Raw genomic sequence first — 16,564 nt, 5'->3', positions numbered from 1 at the left:
TACACACCTCTCTCTCTCTCTCTCTCTCTCTCTCTCTCTCTCTCTCTCTCTCTCTCACCAGGAGCTCTCACCAATGCTTTTAATTCCAGTTCCTCACCTGAGGTTCCTCTCTATTCTTCCTTTCTCTATATTTCAAATACTTTCTCCAACAGTAAGAAACCTATTTCCCATTATCCTCAATATATTGACTCCTTTGCTCAATCCACCTGTATGTAACCAATTTCCTAACCACTCCAGACCTCTCCACCCCGGCCCCACCTCCTCCTTTGATCCGCTCCTGGCTCTGCGGCCACTGCCAACCCCTCAGCCTCACTAATTTGACCCCTGGGCAAACCACCACCTCCAAGGGAAGGAAAAAAGAGAAGGAGATTAAAAGGTAGCAGAAGAGGAAAGCAGAGTTTTGCTTTGTATTTCCAATCTTTCTTTGTTTTTACAAAAGCACCAGAATCTATAAGAGATTGCTGTGTTAAAATAATGCTAAGGTTTTTTGAGTATTTACCTTGTGCCAAGTTCTGTCTTAAGGGGTTTTATCTAATTTAATCCTCATAAGACCGTTCAAAATAGACACTGCTATTTCCTCCATGTCACAGATGAGAAAACTGAATGCAGAGAGCTTAAATATGTTGTCCAAGGAAAACTAGCTATGTGGTGGCGGGTGGATGGAGCACTTGTAGGAGTTTGACACCAGGGCTTGTACTTCTGGCTATTGCTGTGTTGCATGATGGCTGCCTGTGACTGGAAGGGAGCTCTCTGCTCCCCAACCCTCTCCCATCTGCAGAGAAGACAGATTTGTTCATTAACATACCACATAGATTTCAAAAAATGGTGTAGCTTGGCTGGACTAATCTTCCCACATAGAATAATGATAAAATCTGGACAAAATAAAAAACCAAATTCTCTTGAAGATTCTGGAGAGAGACCACAGCAAAGCAGAAGGAAAAATCTGCTCTTGAGAGCTGAACTGAAAAGAACGAAATCTGCAAATTTGTGGCTTTTGCCTAATGGCACTTTCCAATCTGGGAGGGGCTAGAGGGGCAGAAAGCAGCAGCCTTACAGGTTTGAGGTGTAAGAGGATAGAACTTGGGGCTGGCAGAGTAGCCAGAAGATTGAGGAAAGTCCTGGAAAACAGGGAGCCACAGAGAGGGTGAATACCAAAATAGAAAATTTAATTTAATTTTCATTTACAGAAGTGTCAAATAAATTTAACAAAAGAATAAATTAGGAACAAATTTAACAAAAGACCTGTACAACGTATACACTAGAAACTACAAATCATTGCTGACAAACATTAAAGACGAGCAAAATAAGTGGAAAGATATACCATGTGTGAGGATTGGAAGACTCAGTGCTGTTAAGATGCCAATTCTCCCTCGCTAGGCTATAGATGTAACACAGTCTCAATCATAATTCAGCAAACATTTTAAATAGAAAGTGACAAACTGATTCAAAAATGTATATGGAAATGCAGAGACCCAGAATAGCACAATAATCTTGGGGAGGAAATGGTGGAAGGCTGACGCTGTTTGACTTCAAGATCTCCTCGAAAGCTACAGTAATGCAGGCAGCGTGGTGCTGGCATAGTGCAGACACAGATCAATAGAACAGAACTGAGAGTCCAGAAATAGACCTAAACTTATATGGCCAATTGATTTTGACAAAAACAACAAAATAATTCAATTGGGAAATGAAGGTCAACAACCAATGTTGAATAACCATAGATCTTTATGAGAAAAAAAATGTATTTTGGCCCCTACCTCACACCATACACAAAAGTTAATTCAAGATCAATCACAGAGCTAAAGGTGAAAGTTAAAACTATGGAGCTTATAAAAGAAAAGAGAATATCTTCATGATTTGGAGGCAGGCAAAGATTTCTTAGACAGGATGCAAAAAGCACTAACCATAAAAGAACATTTTGATAAGTGAGACTTTATCAAAAGATGCAGTTAAGGAAATAAATAACAGGCACAGTACGGACCTAGAGAAGATGTTCGTAAAACGTATACAAAGTACTTTTAGCTAGAATGTATAAGGATCTCCTACTTCAATAAACACACACACACACACACACTCACACCCAAACACAAAGTGGGCAAAGAAGTTAAGCAAGTGCTTCACAAAGGAAGACATATTAATGGTCAATAAGCAGATGAAAAAGTGCTCAATATTGTTAGGCACCAGGAAGATGCAAATTAAAAGCTCAATGAGATTCTGTGCATACCCACTAAAATGGCTAATATTAAAAAGACATATATAACACCAAATGTTGGTAAGGTGGTGGTGTAATGGAAATCTCATATATCACAGTGGAAATACAAAATAGAATAATCTTGGCAATTTCTTATAAAGTTAAACATTTATCTACCTTTGACCTAGTCATTCCTCTCCTAGGTATTTGTCCAAAGGAAATGACAACATACATATACAAAAAGACTCGTACATTAATGTTCACAGTAATTTTATTTACCATAGCCAAAAATGAGAAAGAGCCCAGGTATTTAGCAACAGGGGAATGAATAATATATACTAAATGATTCCATTTATATGAAGTTCTACAACAGGCGAAACTAAGTAAAAGTGGGAGGAAGAAATCATTGCCTAGAATTGGAGGTGGGAGTGTGCATGAAGTTTGACTGAAAAGGGATATGAGGGAACTTTCTGGGGATCTGGAAATCTCTTAATTGGTATGTGGGTTGCACAGGTGTATTCATGTGTCCAACTGTATAGCTAAAATTTGCGTGTTTAAATTAAAATAAATTTCACCGTAAAAGAAGGACTGTAATTGTTGAAGCTGGGCGATGTGTACATGGGGGGTTGTTATACTGTTCTACTGACTTCTGTTTTCTTCATATATATTGGAAACTTTCAATAATCACAGGGGTCCCGGTTCTGGGGAAATTAGACTTTAGTTATATAAGTTTCAACTTGGGTAGGGAAGTCTCTAAGTTTAAAAACACCAGAGCCTGGGACTCCAGTTTGGGAGTCTATACGGAACTGCCATGGGGGCTCTGGATGGCCAAGTGGACAGAGAAGTACAGAGGGTGAGTGGCAAGAGAAATGGGTGGAAATAATGACAAAACGGTCAACTTCACAGTCTTGAACTCTTCCTGTTGTCTGTGTCCCTCTCACTGTAGGTACCACTGATCACAGCCTTCTCCCTCATTCCAGGACCGAAGCTCTGATTCCTGTGCTGATTTGCTACCGCAGCTAACATCTGCATTTTGTGCCTCAGTTTCCATCTCAGAGAAATACTTGACTTCTCTGATGGGCATTGGCTTTCCTAATGGGGAAGGGATTTTTCAAGCTTAGCGTCTTTTAGCTTCACAACTCCATAGAGTTCAAGAGGGCTGACAGGAGGCAGAACTGGACTTAGACACATGTGAGTGCACAGGCTGAAGAACAATTTGCTGCTCTAAATACTAGTTGGACATTTTATTAGTGAAAATAAGAAGAAACTGATTTTCTTCTAAGAAAAATGGTATATACCTTTCTTTTTGTTCCAGTTAAGGAACTGATTATATTTGATTTACTACATTAGACAACTTCTTGGGAGATGTCACAAAAACATAAAATTTAAATAATCCGGGGTCACTGTTCTTCCTGATCAGACAGCAGCCCACCCTGCCTTGTTCTGCCTTCGGGCTGGTTGTATATAGGCTAGGTGGCATGTGTTGCAAAGATACTCAACAGAGATCAGACAGTGCTTGTGAGTTTTTTAATTTGCCTTTGAGGGTACTTTTTGCTCCATCAGGAGTGGGCTTGATTCACCAGTTACGCATGGAACCACATGAGAAACCTGAGTTAAAGTGAAACCAATGTGATTTCAGAACTAGACAGGACCTTAGAGATGATGGGTTTCCAGGCAGCTGCCAATGGACCCCCTCTTAATCCAGCTCCGGCTCTAGGCCAGGAAGCTATGGCATCAGGTTGTGGGGCAGGTTGGCTTCTGGTCAAGAAAGCAGGAATAAGGAGAGCACCTAATTTCTTGTCAACACTCTATTTCCAGTGGCCATGCTTCTTGTGTGGGAATTGTGCCATTTAATCCTTAATGCAAGTCCTGTCCTTCTATCTTGCCCAGCCCACCTTCCCATTAAGCAGCTTGGTCTACTACAAGTCCTCAGAGTCCAGTGGCTCAGGGTTCAAAATCCCAGCTTAATTCCACGAGCTGTGTGACCTCCCTCAGTTTCCTCATCTGCCAAATGGGGATGTGACACCTGCTCCCCTGTGTTGCACAGACTCAATGAAACAATGCATGCACGGTGCCCAGAAGTGCCTACTGCAGACGTTCAGTAATGCTGGCTGAATTGGGAACCATTCAGAGGGTCCTCCTGACACAGCGGATGCTGGGTTTGATTGGTTTGGTTGGAATGAAATACAGAAGCACAGAACCCATGTTCTTTGCCTCACTGTGTTTTCCCCTTGGCTTCTCCTGTCTCCTCTCAGTTCCTCCATCTCTGTGTCATTTTGCCAACTTGTCCATTCATCACGTAGAGCCTACTGTGTACCACGCCTTGCACTAAGTGCTAGCGAGTCAGTGATGAATACAACGTTAAGTCAGAATCCCACCCTAGAGAATCACACCTCCAGGGCCTGCATGAGCACTGTGGGGGCCTAGCAGGGGCACCGCTGAGTCATGCCCCCTCTCTTCTCCTCTGTAGGAGGTCATCACCTCCATCCTGCTGAGCGGGCGGATCGGGCCCAACATCCAGCTGGCGGACTGCTACGGGCTGAGGCTGAAGCACATGAAGTCGGATGAGATCCACTGGCTGCACCCGCAGATGACGGTGGGCGAGGTGCAGGACAAGTACGAGTGTCTACACATGGAAGCGGAGTGGAGGTAGGAGAGGAGCCCCGTGCTCTCAAATGCGGGGGGGGCGGTAAGTGCGGAGTGAGAGGAGACCCTGGGAGGTCCTTTCTTGGAGCACTTCCCAACCTCTGAGAGTATTCTAGAACATCGCAGTGGCATTTTAGGTTGGTCCTTCTGCAGCGTCCAATGCATCTGTTTGCTAAGAGCTAATATGGGCTCACAGCACATCCCCATCCCAAGACAGATATCTAGGCACGGCCCTAAACAGGATGCCGTTGGCACTCTGGAGAAGGAAGAACAGAAGTGCAGGGAAGAGGGGGAGCCAGGCCACAAGGGCTGGTCTGTGAACCGAAGGTAAACAGCTGCCCTCAGAGGGAGAAGGTGGAGAGTCAGAGCTAGCACTGACCGCCATGTGCTGGCCAGCCACCCCTCTGTCCTTCATGGTCCTCCAGCCAACCACAGAGGAAGGAAAGGGAGGCAAGTCCCGAGTGGGAGGCCAGGAGCTCCACGGGCAGCTCCCGGCATGACCAGCTTCCCTGTGTCAACCAGAGAGTCTGAATTTCCTGTCCCAGGTATGACCTTCAAATCCGCTACCTACCAGAGGACTTCATGGAGAGCCTGAAAGAAGACAGGACCACACTGCTTTATTTTTACCAACAGGTAAAAGCATTTTATCTTGTGGTCCCCATGGTCATATGACCATCCTCTCCTGGGAAGATGGAAAGACAAAGCTTAGATTTTGGAGGTCCCATTCCAGGAAACCTCTCTCGGGGACATTCCTTGGTCCCTGGTCAGCTGTCCAACCCTGCTTCCCTCACAGCTAAGGGTTGGCTAACCCCACCCCCATGGGCACAGCTCCTCTTGGACTTTCCTAGTGGCTTTTCCTAGTGCCCAGGAGACCTGGCTGGGGAAGCGGGCAGAGCAGGTCCAAAGAGGAGGCAACAGTCTTAGCACGCAGGCTCAGCCGTCTGACACACCTGGTATCTAGCCAGCTCTACCGCTTCCTAACCTGGTATCCCTCGGGACTTAGTTTACCTGCACGAGGCTGTTTCTTCTTCTGTAAAATCGGGATGATAGTAAGAATACCTACTTTACAGGGTTCATGTGAAGACCTAATGATAGCATTAGCTGGTGCTGGTAAACCAGCTCTCTGATTTGTAGCACTTGCCAATCTCCATGGTGTAAACACTCCCATCATGGTCTGTTTCTAAGTACCAGTATTTCAACCAGCTCGCGAAATTTTGGAAAACTTAATAACTGGCTTCCATGAGCTGTTTAGAGCTGCTCACCACACCCCTGGCTATAATGCACGTGACGTGCCCAGGACGGGACCCGGCAGGGAGTGACTGCCGGGTACAGGGAGTTGCCATCGTTGTTTCCTGCCTGGCCTTAACCCCCTCCTACACCTCCCTCCCGGTTCACTAGAGACCAAGCCAGACTTTTCTTCTACAGTGGACGACATCTGTCACCACTTACCAACAAGGCTTTGGATAAATTACTGAGTCCTCCCCAAATTCCCAGCATCCTTATCTCCAAAATGAGGAGTGGGGGAGGGGAGCCTGAACTTCCTGCCTCGTGGATCCATGGAAGAATGTGCCGTGAAAGTGCTTCAGAAACTCGAGGGCCTCAGCCTGACGGGATCACCACTGCCCAGGGCTCTTCCTGAGCCTCCCCTCCTGCCCTTCATCTCCTGCTACGCATTTGTGCATAGCTGGGGGAGGGGGCGAGAGATAGCTCAGGGCGGCAGGATGGTGATCAAAGCACCCACCATCTCCTGGGACCCTGCTCATCTCAGGGAAACAGGGAACGAGGGCGGGAGTCTGAACTTTGGCCTTTCTCCCTGCCAGCTCCGCAATGACTACATGCAACGCTATGCCAGCAAGGTCAGCGAGGGCATGGCCCTGCAGCTGGGCTGCCTGGAGCTCAGGTATGTGGCCTCAAGGCCTCTCCAGAGTGGGTGCCTGCACCTCCCCTCCTGTACTGGGCTCTTGGCCAGCTTGGACTTTCCTCCAGCGTGGGAAGCAAGAGTGGGTATGTGAGAGCTGGAAAGGGACGAGTTGTGGCCGACAGAGGGTAAGGCCCCGAGGTGCTCAGCGTCTGGTCCTCGGGAGAGAAGTGCCAGCTCCCTCTCTGGTTCGTGTCCCCTATCTTCCTTTGGCTGCCATCCAAGTGATCCAGTAAATGTTTCTTGGAGCACTAGGCAAGTTTCTGGGAGACATTCGAACGCTGGGATTCCATCTGTATTGTTCACTGCTGCACCCCCAGCTCCAGTAGGTGCTAAGAGATATGGACAAAGTTAGTAAATCATCCGGGGAGGCCCGTAAACTTACAGTGTTTGGGAGGTGACAAGTGTGTCTACAATTGATCATAATACAGCAGAATGAAATAAGCACCGCATAGACATACATATAGGAGCCAGTAATCCTGCCCGAGCACATCAGGAAGAGGGAATGTGAACTGGTCCAGGAAGCAAGAGAACGATTTCCATTGGTAGATACTGGGGGGAACTGGGAGGTGTGTGTGGGGGGGGGTGCATTCTGGGCTCAGGGACCAGTGGAAGGAAAAGAGCAGACTGGAGGACCGTGGGAGATGAGCTTAGGGAGGTGAGTTGGGGTCGACGGTGGAAGACTTTGAATGACAGTCTAAGGAACAAACCTTATTCTTGGCCGTTGGGAGCACTGGGGGCAGAGGAGGAGGATGTTAAGACCGTGCTCTAGCACTTTCTCAGCCAAAGCAGCACCATTCACTTTCACCATCCACCAGGATCCATGACCCATTCTGCCCTCTCATCACCTTTCTGTACCCCTTGTCTGTCCTAGAACAGTGGTTCTGAAATCTGGTTGCAAATCATAATCACCTGGGAGCTCATTAAGTTAGAGATTCCCTAACCCCACCCTTGGAAACTCTGGTTTACTAGATGTGGGTGGGACTTTGGGACATGCTTTTTTTAAAAATTTATTTATTTAATTAATTTATTGATTCATTCATTTATTTATTTATTTGGCTGCGTCGGGTCTTCATTGCTGTGTGCGGGCTTTTCGTTGTGGTGGCTCCTCTTGTTGAGGAACACAGGCTCTAGGCACACGGGCTTCAGTAGTTGTGGCTCGCGGGCTCTAGAGCGCAGGCTCAGTAGTTGTGGTGCACGGGCTTAGTTGCTCCATGGCATTTGGGATCTTCCAGGAGCAGGGCTCGAACCTGTGTCCCCTGCATTGGCAGGCGGATTCTTAACCACTGCGCCACCAGGGAAGTCCCAGGACATGCATTTTTGACAAGTCTTCCAGACGATTTAGAGACAGTTAGCCTCGTATGAGGTGACGGTTCCAGGGTGAGTCTTGCCCTATCTGTGACCTTAAAGGTATAGAGAATAGGACTCTGCTGCTGCTTCGGCTGAGTTGGGGGGCATTGAGGAATTCTGGCTCCCATCCTTGATCTCAGAGAGAGTGCTGAGGGGTTCCCCAGGGAGGGCCGTGGGATGGGAAGGGGGGGCTTCTGAAACTGTTGGCATCTGTGACAGAATAGGTCAAGGACAGCCTCAGAGGGCTCCTCCTTGCTTTCCTACTTGGTGGCTGTCTCAACAAGCCAGGGACACAAGGGTTCCCTGCACAGAGGAAGTCTGCACCCCTGATGCCAGTTGGAAAGACAGACTACCTTGCCGCAGTTGGCAGTGGTCCTGGGAGTTGCGTGCTGCTGGTTCGGGGGCTCTCCGTGAAGATTACCTTATTACATGTGCCATTTTTGCCTTCCAAGACCATCACAGCATTGCAGCTTACACACGCCTATCTTCTCTGAAATTAGACAACTCAGAAAAGCCCACCTTTACCTTTTCGTTTGTGGATCTCATACCCAGAGCTCCAGTGTCACTTTGAGACTCTGATCACTGAAGTCACTATCAAAATATCATCACTTAGTAGTAAAATAGCAGCACAGAGGAGACCCATGAACATTCTAGCTCATGTTCTTCTTTCCTCGAATCACTCCCAAACTATTATTGGTTGTAATAATAAGGACTATTATTATTTAGCACCGGGCACTGGGCTAAATACACTGGAGGACAAAGTGCGCCAACTGACCTGGCTCCATTTATAGTCTTATAAGGAGTGGATAAGTCTCTTGGTGTTGGCTATCTTATCAACTCAGGATTATTCCAAAACCCATGCTTGTTTTACGACAGGGATGTATTATTTCACATCTCCCCTAGCCTGATGAGCAGAGTCAGATAAATGTTCCTATTCTTATGGGCTGACCTTTGAGATACAACTTGTATATTCGGGAAAGGATATGGAAAACACCTATTTTGTAAACTTCATAGATTTTCAAGCCTATAATTTTTAAAGCTGAATACAAAGCTATCCATTATCATGGACTATTTTAAAGTCAGGTTATGACTATTTCTAAGCAAGAGAGACAGATACATTTCTGAAAATCAGGCCATAATGCAGAATTTTCCAAGGCTGTGATTTTTTTCCTGAAAAGGTTCCAGAGTGCAGTCTACCTACAGATTATGGGGAAAAGTCCTGTTAACATTGTCGTGTCACCTGCCTACCGATAATATGGTGTCTCCAGAAAAAAAAAAAAAAAAATGTATTCTTTCCTAGCTTAAGAAAGAAGTATGGTATATGCACAAGATATGAGATTACCAAGATGAATCCTCAATGGACTCAATTCATAGCGAGGAGCCATTGGGCATAATGATGAAGAGCAAAGGGTCTGAAGCTGGGCTGCCTCAGTTTGCATCCTGGGTCTTCCACTTACTGGGCAAGTTACTTCATCTCTCTGTGCCTCAGTTCCTTCATCTGTAAAATAGGAAGGAAGATAATGGTAGCAACCCTACAGGCTTGTTATGAGGAATAAATGAGTTAACATATTTAAAGTAGTTAGAACAGTGATAGAGACAGAGGTATTCACTAGTAATTCATCATTTGTACTAATTAATTTTTTCTCTTTACCTTTATTTTGTTGTTTATTTACTCTAGTTGACTTTATTTTTTAGAACAGTTTTAGGTTCACAGCAAAATTGAGTGGAGGGTACAGAGATTTCCCATAAACCCCTGTCCCCATCAACATCCGCCACCAGCATGGTTCATTCGTTACAACTGATGAACCTACATTTGCACATAATGATTACTCAAAGCCCATAGTTTACCCTAGGGTTCACTCCTGGTATTGTACATTCTATGGGTTTTGACAAGTGTACAGTGACAATGTATCTGCCATTATGGTATCTTAAAGAACAGTTTCACTGCCCTAAAACTCCCCTGTGCTCCACCTATTCCTCCCTCCCCTCCCAACCCCTGAAAACCACTCATCTTTTACTGTCGTCATATTTGGCCCTTTCCAGGATGTCATATAGTTAGAATCATACTTAATTAATTTTTTTTGCTGATTTACAGGAAGTGCTTTATTTTATTTTTATTTTTTTTGCAGTACGCGGGCCTCTCACTGTTGTGGCCTCTCCCGTTGCAGAGCACAGGCTCCGGACGCGCAGGCTCAGCAACCATGGCTCACGGGCCCAGCCGCTCCGCGGCATGAGGGATCTTCCCGGACCGGGGCACGAACCCTTGTCCCCTGCATTGGCAGGCAGACTCTCAACCACTGCGCCACCAGGGAAGCCCCTTACTGGAAGTGCTTTATAAATGCCAAATATTTTCTCTAAATATCCCCCTATGAATTAAAGTGTGAAATTCATGGCCCACATGCTGGAGTACCCTCCCAGTCTGAGGAACCAAATAGCCTCCCCCAGAGACATCCAGGACTATTGTCCACTCCCAGCAGAGCTCCAGAACACTCTGACCTAAAAACTCAGAGCGAATGTGTAACCCAACAGTAGTTAGCTAGTAACGGATAATAAGTAAAGATTAGAGAAAGAACACTCAGCTTGTTTCAAAAGGCATTTTATCTCATAGTTGATTTATAAATGTTCGTGATAAGTTAATACTTGTATTGTTTTTCTTTACTTTCTGCTGTCCTTACCTGAGTATCAGTCAGGGGCCTGTGCCTGCCCAGAGGCCCTGCTGTCCACCTGATGTTTGCCAGTCACAGTGGCGGACCAGGCTGCGGGGAACCAGCCAGGCACTAGAGGGTACTCCGAACAGGTGCATCCTCATTCAAGGATGGCAGTCGGGGCAGGTTGGGGATCGCTGACAGCAGCTGAGACGGGGCTCAGCACAGAAGATTGGGAAGATGAGTCTCAGGCGAGAGGGTCCATCTGATGAGGGGTGGTGACTGCTTCTACCGGACATCTCAGTGATGTTTAACCGCTCCAAACATTAGGGAGGGCTTCCCTGGTGGCACAGTGGTTGAGAGTCCGCCTGCCGATGCAGGGGACGCGGGTTCGTGCCCCGGTCCGGGAAGATCCCACATGCCGCGGAGCGGCTGGGCCCGTGAGCCAATGGCCGCTGAGCCTGCGCATCCGGAGCCTGTGCTCCGCAAACGGGAGAGGTCACAGCAGTGAGAGGCCCGCGTACCGCAAAAAAAAAAAAAAAATTAGGGACACAGATCACAGCACACTTGAGTGACTGGGCACCTTTGTCAAAAGTTACACAATACATGATCTTTAGTGCATGAGAGAAGGGCCATCAGTGATATAGGCAGTAAGCTGGATTTCTAGAGATTGGGATGGTGTAGATGTGTTATCTTCCTTTTTCCTAATAACAAATTTTTCCACTCACCACCTCCTTAATCATTCTAAAACTGCTGTTATTTTTCATGCTTTTTAATTCCTCGGTGTTCATTTCCAAATTTGTTCACCTTTCCATTTAGCCAACCCCAATTTTTTTTTTTTTTTTTACTAAGGCTTATTTAAATACCCCAGTCCTCAGAATTCTTTCATCCATCCCTAGTCTCAACTCATTCGTTCATTCATTCGTTATTGTAAACCAGGAGTGACATTAACAGACCGCTGTCACCTGGGACTGGGAAGCAGATGTCACCCCCTGAGTGGGTAGTGCATCCGCTCTGTCTGGAATACTCGCCTAGTACCCCTTTTCAGCCTGATAAACTCTTCTTTGTTCTGGCAGCTTTAGAAAATGCACTGAGCCAGGGTTGCCCGCTTGCACTCTACATTCATAGAAAACCTCAGAGGACACCTGTGAAATATGGCAATAAGCAGGGTGGCCCTGGGCTCTTCCTGCAGAGCAGCCTCAAGGGTCTCTCCACCTTGAAACCTTCCCCTTCCCTGTGCCCACCCCGCCCGTCCTACCCTGCAGGGATCTGCCGTACTTATGCGGCAGGCACCGAGTGATTCACATTCACTAGTCTGAAATCTATCAAACCTTGGAACTCAGAGTTGGTGCCGCCTTCACCTGGCACACGATGAGAGCACAGTATGTATTTGAATGAATGGATAACCCTGAAAGATCTCAATTCCTCTTCTCTGGTGGACACGTGCTAACATTTAACCTGTTAGAATCACATAACTGCGTGCAGCAAGCCAATTCTTTCAGTTACCTGGGAGTACATTTTGCAGCTCACTCAACCCAGGAGGAAATGCGGGTGGCCGTGCTGCCTGTTGTGGAAGCTGCACAGGCGCGCTCTGAGGTTTCCTATGAATGCGGAGAGCCGCAGGGAACACTGGCTCAGAAAACTTTCTAAAGCTGCCATGATTGACTGGAAATTTTGGATCTTAACTGCAAGTGCCTTCAGGTGGAAGTAGGAGGAAAACGATCTTCCATCCAGGGAAGAGCCCTGGATAAGTTCCTCGTGCCCTATAACTGAATGTCATCCCTGCTCACCTGCTGTCTGATTTCCAGAGTGCAGATCTCCCCTTACTCAGCTAGAACACTCCTCCAGCATCTGCAGTCCCGCTCTGTCAGGCACCCGGTAGCAAGAAGTGGGGTTAGGGAAGAGCCACTCTTTCTAGTTTCCCAAGTTCTCCCCTTGGATCAGGTTCCCAGGGGTTCCCAGCCTCAGCAAGAGGGACATTTGGGGCTGGATAATTCCTTGTGGTAGGGGCCATCCTATGCATTGTAGTATATTAAGCTGCATCCCCGGCTTTTACACACTAGATGCTGGTAGGATCACCCCTCATCCCAACCAGCTGTGACTAAAAAAAGATCTCCAGACATTGACAAATGTTTCCAGGCTGGGGAGAGGGTGCAAAATTGCCTCTGGTTGAAAACCACTGAATTAGACCATTGGAAGGTCATACACTCAGACCACATTTAGTCAGGCCCTCCTACTCTCACATTTACTGAATTGTGCTTTAATGTTATACGATTGGTATTTACCAAAATTGCAGCAGGAGGAAAAAAACCATGAAATTGGCTTCACATTTTTTTGGTAGAATGAGTGTTACGACTATTAGTTTTCTTTCAATCAGTGGTTTTTCACACTTTTTAATTTAAGAAATGCAGTCCTTGTTTTATGATTAATATTATCTCCTGATGAGCTAAGCACTTGGTGAGGTTTTCTGTCCACTACCCTGGCTGCCAGGACAACCAGCCCAAGCCACAGATTGGCACATTTTTTATCTCATTCACCTCATTGCCTGGTTTCTTTCTAACTCTATTTTGTTTAAATATGTTTCAAAACTGTATCTTAGGGACTTCCCTGGCGGTCCAGTGGTTAAGACTCTGGGCTCCCAATGCAGGGGGCACGGGTTCCATCCCTGGTCGGGGAACTTAGATGCTGCATGCCCCACAGCGCAGCCAAAAAAAAAAAAAAAACCCAAAAAAGAACAACAGCAACAAAAAGCGAAAAAAAAACCCAAAAACTGTATCCTTGCATCTTTTCTTAGAAGGAGATAGACTAGAAATACATTTCAATATTGTGAAATATAATTCAACAATATTTACTGAGCTGTCATTAAATATGATTACTCCTTGAAACTCATTTTAATGTACTCGTCTTTGATTCTATAAGAGAAATTTTATGTGAAACCTTTTATCTTTTGCTTTCCCTCCATTCCAACTGCGGGCATTTGAAATAACTGGCCCTGCCCCAACTGGAAAGAACCACTTGTCTTCCTGTGCCCCTCTCACCACAGAGCCAATTTTTCTTTCTCATTCTTACTTTGCATCACTTTTTGTCATCTGAGTGAAGCGGTTGAAGTAATTGAGGACAATGCCCTGGTGTGTGTGTGTGTGTGTGTGTGTGTGTGCGCGTGCGTGTGCATGTGCGCGCGTGTGTGCATGTGTGTGTGTGTGCGCGCGCGCGTGTGTGTATGTGTGTGTGTGTTGGGGACTATAAGAAGAGAGCGGACCATAATGAAGAGAGAAGTGATGATAAAAGAAGTGCCTTCAAGTATATGGCATCTAAGAAAGGATTAAAGTTAGTCTCCATAGCTCCAGGGGCCTAATTGAGAGGACAGGAAACGGAAGAACTTTCTACATAGGGGAAACGTGTAGCCATGGAGGAGGCCATCTCAGCAGGGAGTGAACTCAGAAAACTCGTGCATTATGATGGTTTGACTAATCTCACTGCCTTAAATTTTTTTCAGGTAAAAAGGGTAATACCTGTTCAATGTGGAGTATTTGGAACGTGTAGAAAGGAGGAAAAAATGACTAAAATCATTTGAAATTTCATTAACCAGAGATAACCTCCATTAGCAGGGTAGATCCAGTCACGTTTTTTCCAATGCATTTTTTTCTCTAAAACTGAGACCATAATTATTAAAAGATAACTACTTATCTTGATTGACAATATATTCAAAAATACCATTTATTAAAAATTGCTAAGGACATAGCACTACATGTTTTCAGTTTTTATTGGAGATCTCTTCTATGATTTCATGCTTTAGATATTCTTCTCAATCCCATGATTTGGGAATATCTCCCTAGCTTTTCTTCTAGTTTTAAAATAGTTTCATTATTAACATTTTCCCCTTTAATCCGTCTAGAATAAATATTTAGAATAAAGTACGAGGTGAGGATCTAACCTTACTCTTTTCTAAACACTGTGAATTATGTAAATTTATTGCTTTTGAATCATAAGTTGCTTGCCCCTCTCTGCTTATGGTATCTGTAGCTTAAAACTATTCCCAGATGTGCACAAGGACACCCTGGTTAAAGTAACACTGAGTTACTCTAATGTACAATCAAGAGTGGGACAATGTCTGCAACAGTTGAAGAAATTACTAGACACAGTGATCCAAGCAGGGAAGGGAGGATAACACAAATGGGGACATTGGCTATTTGATCTCCACTTAATTGTTATAAATACATAATACATAAAAAAATCTTCATCAAGACATACATTTTAAGAGAAAATGGGACTTAAAGAATATGTAAAACAAATTAATAGATGTCACCCCTGGTGGTAGGATTATGGATTATTTTTATTTTCATCTTCTGTTCCATAAATTCTAAAGTTTTCCTGTGTACTGTTAATACATTTAACAATTATTTACATACACACATATACAGAGATGGCAAATGAGGGAAAAGGAAATCACAAAGGGAACCCAAAGCCTAAAGGTGGAGGTAGGTGTTCCTTAGCTGGTAGGTCAAGTGTTGGCAGCCTTGGGTCGTTTATTTTTAGAGGCCACTGGTAGGAGCACCATCTTCCTCCTCTGCCCAACAACTGTGTTGTCCCAGAGCTGGGCCCCCCAGAGCACAGCTGGAGTCTTTTCTAGGAAGGAAATCTGTGGGTTTTCCTTTTCTTCATGGTTTTCTAAATAACGAATTTTTCGACTCTCCTAACTTTTCCCTCCCAGTGGTTCCCAATGGAACAGGGGAGGGGGCTTCTAGGCCAACGTGTGGGCATTGGGTGACCCGGCTCCGATGGCCCCATTCCCCAGCCATCAGCCTCTCCGTGGCTTCTCTCTCTCCAGGCGGTTCTTCAAGGACATGCCCCACAACGCACTGGACAAAAAGTCCAACTTCGAGCTCCTGGAGTAAGTCCTGGGACTGGCCCCAGCCTCTCCTTCCTTCCTGTGCTGCTGCCCTGCTCTTTCTGCCGCCCCATACGCCCCCTCATCCCCAGACCACAGCCAGGAAGGACCTGTCTCCCTGGTCCTCCCGCCTTTCCCTGACTGGCCAGAAGTCCTGGGTTGGAGATGAAGGGGAGTCAAATGCTGCTTTTCTCCCCCTTCTTTCAGGAAAGAAGTGGGGCTGGACCTGTTTTTCCCAAAGCAGATGCAGGAGAACTTGAAGGTGAGGAAACCAGTGGGTGAGGAGCTCAGAAAGACTCCCTGTGTGTCTCCTCTGTGTCCCCGCTAGGACTAGAGCTACAGGGATGGGGCTGGGGGTAGTCGGGGAAGCCAGGGGTCTGCACTGCCTTGGGCCATCTGGACACAGGACCGCTCCATGCATCCAAGGGCCCTTTCTGTGGCTGGGAATCAGGAAACACGGCTCTAGTTCCACATCAGAGGCCAGTTAGCTTCGTGGCCTGAGCACCGGGGATGCCATCTCCCCTGCCTCCCCCCCAGGGCCATGGTGAGCTCCCTTGAGACAACAGATGTGCACTTTAGGTAAGACATCACCGCTGCCCTCGTGGCAGAGGCCTGGGGACCATCCTACAGCAGCAGGCAGGCTTGCGATGAGATCGTAAGGGAAGGAATCAGGCCCCGCTCACCCCTGCCCCTCTCCCCCAGCCCAAGCAATTCCGAAAGATGATCCAGCAGACGTTCCAGCAGTATGCCTCGCTCCGGGAGGAGGAGTGCGTCATGAAGTTCTTCAACACCCTCGCAGGCTTTGCCAACATCGACCAGGAGACCTTTCGCTGTGAACTCATTGTAATGCCATGCTCTCTTTATTCTCTCCCTGACCTGAATTCCAGGCCTCTCAGGCAAGGGGGCCATGAAGGCAACTTGGTGTGTGG

At 46.3% G+C, this 16,564-nt stretch overlaps 1 protein-coding gene across 2 annotated transcripts in view; it reads left to right on the top strand.

Annotated features, from left to right (window-relative positions):
* The window catches only part of PTK2B (protein tyrosine kinase 2 beta), a 131,341-nt gene that overhangs the window by 88,935 nt on the left and 25,842 nt on the right, over positions 1–16,564 (top strand). For both annotated transcript variants that reach the window (XM_007466166.1, XM_007466167.1), the window contains 6 exons: positions 4,659–4,837; positions 5,380–5,467; positions 6,655–6,734; positions 15,576–15,638; positions 15,843–15,897; positions 16,338–16,478. In XM_007466166.1, the coding sequence (XP_007466228.1) occupies positions 4,659–4,837; positions 5,380–5,467; positions 6,655–6,734; positions 15,576–15,638; positions 15,843–15,897; positions 16,338–16,478 (606 nt within the window). The remainder of the gene's footprint in view (positions 1–4,658; positions 4,838–5,379; positions 5,468–6,654; positions 6,735–15,575; positions 15,639–15,842; positions 15,898–16,337; positions 16,479–16,564) is intronic.

This window comes from Lipotes vexillifer, unplaced genomic scaffold (genome assembly GCF_000442215.2).
Source record: "Lipotes vexillifer unplaced genomic scaffold, Lipotes_vexillifer_v1.1 scaffold308, whole genome shotgun sequence".
Taxonomy (NCBI): domain Eukaryota; kingdom Metazoa; phylum Chordata; class Mammalia; order Artiodactyla; family Lipotidae; genus Lipotes; species Lipotes vexillifer.
The sequence above is the reverse complement of the archived record's forward strand: the minus strand, read 5'-3'. Positions and strand labels throughout refer to the sequence as shown.